General features: G+C 58.9%; 1 protein-coding gene across 4 annotated transcripts; it reads left to right on the top strand.

Annotated features, from left to right (window-relative positions):
• Nucleotides 1–444: 444 nt before the first annotated feature.
• Nucleotides 445–6042, top strand: FGF8 (fibroblast growth factor 8; the record flags this gene model as incomplete). Of its 4 annotated transcripts, none has more annotated exons than XM_082604868.1 (6): nt 445–476; nt 571–607; nt 1136–1222; nt 1480–1627; nt 4806–4912; nt 5752–6042. In XM_082604868.1, 6 exons carry the CDS (start codon nt 445–447, stop codon nt 6040–6042), a joined length of 702 nt encoding a protein of 233 aa, XP_082460994.1. The 4 variants fall into 4 exon arrangements, with proteins under 4 accessions (XP_082460994.1, XP_082460993.1, XP_082460996.1 ...); XM_082604867.1 differs by having other exon boundaries at nt 1447–1627; XM_082604870.1 differs by lacking the exon at nt 1136–1222.
• Nucleotides 6043–7566: the final 1524 nt, after the last annotated feature.

The raw sequence follows: 7566 nt of genomic DNA, 5'->3' as shown, positions 1-7566 counted from the left end.
ATACCCGCCGGCCGCCCCGCCCCGGTCCGCCCCGCCCCCGCCCCGGGCTGGGTCCCGGCCCCCGCTCCCAGCCGGGGGCTGCGGGCTCCGGCCGCCCGCCCCGCGCTCCCCCCTCACGCCCGGTGCGGCGCCCCCCGCCCCCACCCTCCCCCTCCCCTCCCCCTCCCTTCCCACTTACCCACCCCCCCCTGCCGGCCCGTTACCCTCCCTCCCGCTCCGGCTCCTCAGCAGCCAGCGGCCACCGGCTCCGGCTGCGGCGCAGAGGCACTCGGCGCGGCGCGGCGAGCTCGACATTCCCTGGGACCTGCGGAGCCGCGTCGGGATCGCCCGGGCTCCCGCCCTCGAGCCTTCCTCCGCCGCCGCCGCCCTCGGCTCGTCTGTCTGCGGCCTCCCGCGCACCGGCGTGATCCCGCCGGGGCTGTGCGTGCTCCCCGGCCGCGCGCCATGGGCAGCCCCCGCTCGGCGCTGAGCTGCCTGTGAGTACCGCCGCCCCGCGCCCCCGGCCGCGCGCCCGCCCGCCCGCCGCTCACCCTGCGCCCCTCTCTCCCCGCCCGCTTTTGTCTCCCACAGGCTGTTGCACTTGCTGGTTCTCTGCCTCCAAGCCCAGGTAAGGCGCGCTGCGCGGAGGCGGGGGCCGGAGCCGGCGGGGGACGCCGGGGGGCAAGGTCGGGCAGGGGCAAGAGGACCGACCCTGCGGCCGCGCGGCGGGCTGGAAGGCACCTTAGAAATGCAACCCCTAACTACCCCGAGGAGGGAACTAAGGAACAGAGAGGTAGCGCCTGCCTAAGGTCACACAGCCAGCGAGTGGCGAGGCTAGAACCCGAGGTCTCGGAGTCCAGCTCTGTCTCCCACGCCTCCCAGCCAGGTGGGGGTGGATGGGGAACTCTGCGGGCAGCCACATCGGGCCGCCGAGGATGGAGGCATTCGGGGCCCGGGGGCGTTCGTTGTCAGAGGTACGGTGACTGTCTCAGGGACCCTCTCCGCGGCTCTCTGGGGAGGCTTGCGGCGGGACTGGCCGAAGGATCAGGTGCCTAGGTCTTCTGCGGTCTCAACATTTGCTCCGTGTATTTGTCTTTATAAATGTCAGGGGTCGGGCAGCGCTGCCTCCCGACTTAAAAGCGCCCTGCTCTTCTAGGAAGGCCCGGGCGGGGGGCCTGCGCTGGGCAGGGAGCTCGCTTCCCTGTTCCGAGCTGGCCGGGAGTCCCAGGGTGTTTCCCAACAGGTGGGTCCAGATGCTTCTCCATCCCGGGCTCATCCATGCTAGGCTGGGTCTGTCCGACTTTCCTGGGTGGGGGTGGGGGGCGGGTGGCCTGAGCTGGTTTGTTGGGGGGACCCCAGCCGGCTGCCTGGGGCAGTGGAGGGAGGTGCCGGGTGATGGGGGCCACTTGGGCCCCTGGGCAGAGTAGCATTATAATGGCGTGTTGTGTATTTTTCAATTTCCTAAAGGTAACTGTTCAGTCCTCACCTAATTTTACACAGCATGTGAGGGAGCAGAGCCTGGTGACGGATCAGCTCAGCCGCCGTCTCATCCGGACCTACCAACTCTACAGCCGCACCAGCGGGAAGCACGTGCAGGTCCTGGCCAACAAGCGCATCAACGCCATGGCAGAAGACGGGGACCCCTTTGGTAAGGCGAGCTGCGCTGCAGTGGGGTAAAGGTAGCCTGTGGAATGGGCCCCTCTTCCCCAGGCTGCCCTGCTATGACTGGACCTACCAGTCACATCTGCGCTGGCCAGAGGCCTGCACTCTCCCCAGCTCAGAAGGGAAGGAGTTAAGGCGAAAACGCATCTTGGGGGTCAGCTGGAGAAGAGAGGGTTGGGGAAGGGACCTCGGGGAGTACTCGGCCCACAGGTGCCCCTTCCTTGCCCAGCAGATGAATGAATCCAGGAATCTCCTTTTCCACCTCCCCCTTTCATACCCCTCCCCACTGCAGGTGGAGGCAGAGGGTTCAGGGGGAGGGGGCCCAGGTTTAAGGGAAGCTCTTGAAAGAGGATATGTCGCCAGGGCCCACAAAAGGAGAGTGGGAAAGAGAAGGGAGAGAAATCCCTTCAGCTCTCCCAGCTTGGGGGGGTGTTGCTGTGAACCTTTAAATACTTTGATCAGGAGGGTCAGTTACACATGGGGACTAGGCTAGGAAAAGGGCCCTCCCCTCTGCACTTGTCCAGGAACCCAGGCGGTCAGTCAGAGTGAGGCTCCTGGCTGCCGGTGGGGTGGTGAGTACAGGGAGCTACTGCGAGGTGGAGAGGCTGAGGACTGATTGATTTCTAAAGCATTCAATATTCCTTCCTTGAAACAAGGCCAATTTCCAGAGTCCTGGATGTACCAAGAGAAAAGCAAGCCCTCTGGGTTGTTTTTAGAGAGCGATTATTGTGAGTTTAAAAACCTTTAAATAATGACCAAGTTAAACAAGCATGAAAGGAGAGGGGAAGACTCTATTAAAATGTAATAAAAAGGTGAGGTGTTTTAAGAGCTAAGAAGAAAAATGAAGAATGATATAAAACAGAAAAAGAACGAGGCTTTTTTTCAGATGTGGAGTTTGAAAGGAGTTGCAAGTCTGTAAATGTTAAAAAAGAGGTTCAAGATTGTTCTCTATGAATCTCTGGAGAGACCCCCGCGTCTGGCAGAGCGATTAAAACTCTTCTTACTTTCACCTTTTTTAACATTTCCTGAATACTTTCTCCTCTTCTCGAGCCAGTTTGGGGGATCGAGTATGTCTCGCTGCATTTTTTCTGCATCGACGTAGCTGACTTCCCTTCAAAGCTGGAGAAGGAGACATAATTTTCCTGGGATAAATCTGTCACTGGGGTGGAAGAATAGGTTTGAAAATGTTAAGCTTTCCAAAAGCCCAGTCGGGAAAGCTGCCGTAAACTTCGGCCCCAGCTCCCCAGATCCATCCAGGAAGGAGAGTGGGGGCTTTCTGCGGTGGGGTGGGGCTGGGGGTGGCCTGCCCGGTGGCCGAGCTCCCCCGCTGGGCTGGCAGGGCCAGGCTACCGTCCCTTTGTCCCTCCAAACTGGCTACTTGCTGCCCTTCTCAGCTTCCAAGGAAAGGGAATGAATGCCTGGCTCCTCCTGGGTTTGCTCCCATTGGAACAAATGGTCCAGCATCCTTGGGTTTTGGGGAGGGAAGAAGAGGCTAAGCTGCTCATGGGGGAATTCCTCTTCAGACATCAGAGGTCTGATGCCCACTTCTCTCCTTACAATTATAGGAGGCTCCCCAGTTTCCCTGGTCCCTGCCTGGTGAGCAGGAGCTGGAGGGCCCAAGAGCAAAGGCTTAGGGTGTATAGCCAGGACAGGAAGAGTCTGGGGGAGAGAGAACAGCAGAGAAGTCCCAGTTGCTTCCTTATGGGCCCCAGGAAGGGACAGTGGGCTCCACCCCTATCTGCCCTGTTTGGCCAGAATCCTCAGAATGGAATCCCCTCCCCTCTCCTCCAGTCGTGTCCTTCCTGGCCCTTAAAAGTAGTTGCTCCTTGCCCTGGAAGGCAGACCAGGAGAGGGATGAGCAGACTGGCTGGGTCCAAGAGGAGGTGGGTGGGAGGGGAGGTGACAGCTGCATTTCCCTGGCTGACTTGGAGCCAGACTGGGGACTTGGCTACTGGGTCCCAGCTCTGTGCTTCTGTGAAGGGGGGCAGGTAGTCACAGGCTGGGCAGTGAGGGCTGCCTTGCTGACCTGTGCCCGTCACCTCCCATTAGTTTCAGGGGCAGAGAAGGTGCCACCTTATCAGTACAGGCTGGGAGGCAGACCTGGGAGTACCCAAACCTCTTTCTCAAGGAGGGAAAATGCTGCAGTAGGGAGGGCAGGAGACCCAGCGCCTTCCGTCCCATCCTGAACAGCTAAGTCGGCCCCCACTCCCTTCTTGGTGACAGCCTCAAAGGGAGGAGTTGTGCAGAGAGTGGACAGGGACCGGGGCTTCTGTGGCAAGCTGGCTGTCTAAGGGGAGAGGGCAGTGGGAAGAAGGCACAGAACTCAGCTCCCTCTCTCCTGGCTCTCAGTGAGAGGCAAGCACACCTGATCTTCTCTCCTCCTCACCTACAGAAAGTGTTTGGTCACTGGGGTGAGAAGCCCAGCGCTGCTGGAGGGTGAGAGAAAAGATTATTGAGTTGTTGATTTCTGAACACTGGGGCTGGGGACTGGGGTGACTGGGAAGCGTGGGGAAGAGACAGCATCTTCCCAGCTGGTGTCTGAGGTTCTGGGAAAGCAGCCGGCCATGGGCTGTGGGTGTAGGGAGAGCTGTCTCATCCCTATCAGCTTCTCAGCAGAGCAGGGGTAGGGTGGTGTGGCCAAGGCTGTGGGTTAGAACCCGAGGCACCAGAAACAAGAGAGAGTGCTTTTATGTTTGACCTCAGGAGTGGAGGTCACCACTGCACCCCGGATGTTTGTAATGATCTGTGAGGCATGTGCATATAATATTCTGAGTTGGAAGAATCCTCAGAGATCTTTGATTAGAAGCGGAATTCTAGTCAAATTAAAATTTACTTGAAGCCTCGACATAAAAGTTTTTAGTCTGGTTTTAAAAGAGGGTCTTTTCAGTTTGATGGCTCCAAGACCCCTCTGCAGAAACCAGTTCATATGCCATGATCTCATCCACCCCCCTTCTGTAAACCCAGGTAAGGGGTCGGTCTGAAGCCCAGAAAGGAGACTTGACTTTCCCAGGGTTGCACAGCATGTTAGTGGCTGGAGCCCACGGCGTGGGTACCTGGCTCTTGGAGCAGTTGCTTCTGGGATGGGCCAGCTGGGATGGGGACATGGAGCACTGGGGGTCAGGGAGCTGCTAATAACCACTCTCCCCCCCCACATTCCCTGACAGCAAAGCTCATTGTGGAGACGGACACCTTTGGGAGCCGGGTTCGAGTCCGAGGAGCTGAGACAGGCCTCTACATCTGCATGAACAAGAAGGGGAAGCTGATTGCCAAGGTGAGGTCTTAGAAGGAAGGGAGGGGGCGGCTGGGGCCTGGGGAGCAGGCTGGGCTGGCTCAGCTCCTCCAGGATCCCAACAAGGTGGGCAGAGAAAGAGGGCCACCTTGGGGTTACCTAGTGATTGGATGGTGGGGGAGGTGAGGGAGGAGGAAGCTGAGAGATGAAAAGCTATAAAAGCAAAGGAGGAAGAAGACAGGCTAGGAAAGGGGCGGGGGGGGGTTTGGTAAATTCCATATATCTTTTTAACAAATCGCCAAATTGCTTTGCTATTATGTCCAATTACATGGTACCAGCATTTGGAATGTTCAGTAAGCCGCAGGCCCAGCCCCTCGGCGGAGCTCTGAAATGGCCCCATTAGTCACGGCTCCTCTACAGCCTCGAGCTCCCCGCTTCCTGGGCTTCTGGGGCTTGGGGCTCAGCATCTCCTCACCGGCCTTCCTTCCCCCATAGGGTGGCAGCCCTGGGGCTGCAGGCCGGCATCCTGAGGGGCTGAGGGGGGCAGGTGGGGAAACGGGTGCTAGCAGCTTGGGCCAGACTGGTGGGCAGGAGGCCAGGGTAGGCAGGGGCTGGGCCCCCTCTCTGCCTCTCTGTGTTGGGGCCCAGCCCCTTGGTAGACAGCCATGTGTCACTGCTACCCAGGAGGACAGGAAGTTGCCGGGTGGGCTGCGAGTTGTCAGGGATTAGAGAGCGGGTGCCCGGGCAGGGGGTGGGGCTGCCCACCCTGCCATCTGCTGGGGTACCCACCTGCTGTCTGGGGCCGCCTCCCCTCTGCCTCTGATGGGGGCGGGTTCTGGACAGAGCCCGGTGACACCGTGTCTGGCCCCCCCTACCTGCAGAGCAACGGCAAAGGCAAGGATTGTGTGTTCACGGAGATCGTGCTGGAGAACAACTACACGGCCCTGCAGAATGCCAAGTACGAGGGCTGGTACATGGCCTTCACGCGCAAGGGTCGGCCCCGCAAGGGCTCCAAGACTCGGCAGCACCAGCGCGAGGTCCACTTCATGAAGCGACTGCCCCGCGGCCATCACACCACAGAGCAGAGCCTGCGCTTCGAGTTCCTCAACTACCCGCCCTTCACGCGCAGTCTGCGCGGCAGCCAGAGGACTTGGGCCCCCGAGCCCCGATAGGCCCTGCCCGGCCCCTCCCCGCCGCTCCCAGCGCCGGAGGTTTCCTCTGGTGCAGGATGAGGTCTGCGCTACTGAAGGCTGGGGAGGAGCTGGGGGAGCCCTGGGCCCTAGTTGTTGATAATTGTTTGCTGTTGGGTTTTTTGTTGTTTTTTTAAACAAAAGAGAGGCTCTATTTTTGTATTCCACTTGGCTGTGGCGTCTGACTTCTTAACTCTCAGGAAGGCCAGTGAGTGGTCTAGACTGGGATTCCGGCGGGGGTTTCCTGGGGGTGGGGGGCTTTTTCTAGTCCCGCAGAGGCGCTCCTGAGACCCTAGCAGCTGCAGGGCAAGACTGCTAGGCCGCCAGGGGCTCCACTGCACCCCCAGGTAGGGGCAGGGAGGAAAAAGCCTGAACTTTAGGTCAGATCTTTCAAGGGCGGGTGTCAGTGGAGGGTGGTTGGGTATTAGTTGCTATTAAATGACTGAAATATTTATTTAACTGGCGTATTAAAAATGTGTGTTGGAGAGTGAGTCCTCCTGGGGTCAGCCCCCTCCCCCCGTGCTGCCCCAGCTGGCAGGCGGCTGAGAGATGCAGCAAATCAGGCAGCAGCTCTGACTGCAGCATCCCTTCTACCTAAGGATCCACACCTGTTGGCCGTCCCTATCGTCGCTGGAGGGGTTTTCTTGGGAGGACAGAAGCAGGGAAAGGAGCAAGAAGAGGCTCTTAGCTGGTCCTGGGACCTCTCAGACATGGGCTTTTAATAGGAGTCATTGCTAACACTTCCCCAGGCCACCTCTGGGCCAGAAATGATGACTTTGCTAGGACCGGAGTTGTAATCATGGATTCAGTGGGTCCTTTAAAAAGTGCCTTTCTGTGTATGCCTCGGTCTGTGTGGGAGACAGATCAGAGATGCCAGAGCGAGTTCTTTCTGAGTACCAGGCTCCAGAAAATGAAAGAAAAGAGCAGCTGCCGGGGTCCAAGGTGGAGGTATGTTGGAGGGGGGCTGCCAAGGCTGGTGTTGACAGTTGTGACATGAAACAAGTGTTAACTTTGGGATATCTGGTTAGAAAGCTATGAGCAGAAGGTGCTGTGCTCAGGCGCTGCAAAAGAGCCCAGGGGACTGTGGTCCAGGGAGAGGCTGCCAACCTTGGAGAGACCAGGCCTAGAGGGAGAGGAACTGGCATTGGCCGGGAAGGGAAGCTCACAGGCCTAGAGCAGAACTCAAACTCTGGCCAGGGGGAGAAGCAGCAGGTGGTAAGTCAGAAGGACTAGCCTGTGAGGAAGGACTGCTATGGATGAAGGAAGACCAGGTCATGCTATGACAATGGTAGAGCAGGTCATTCGTGGCGTGGGCAAGAGGACTGGCCTGTGGTGGGTGGAGGGGTGGGTTCTTGGAGGTGGACTGGTGAGATTGGCATCACACCACCCGGAAGAGAGCCCAAGCCCAGAGGCAGCAGGTCTCCTGAGGTCGGAGCTGGCCCAGTCATCATACCTGAGCTCTCATTCTGGTTGCTTCCACTGCCTTCTTTGGGCTGGTCCCATAGC

This window comes from Mesoplodon mirus, assembly GCF_964341445.2.
Source record: "Mesoplodon mirus genome assembly, chromosome: 2".
NCBI classification, from domain to species: Eukaryota; Metazoa; Chordata; class Mammalia; order Artiodactyla; family Ziphiidae; genus Mesoplodon; species Mesoplodon mirus.
This window is presented reverse-complemented; position numbering and strand designations above follow the sequence as displayed.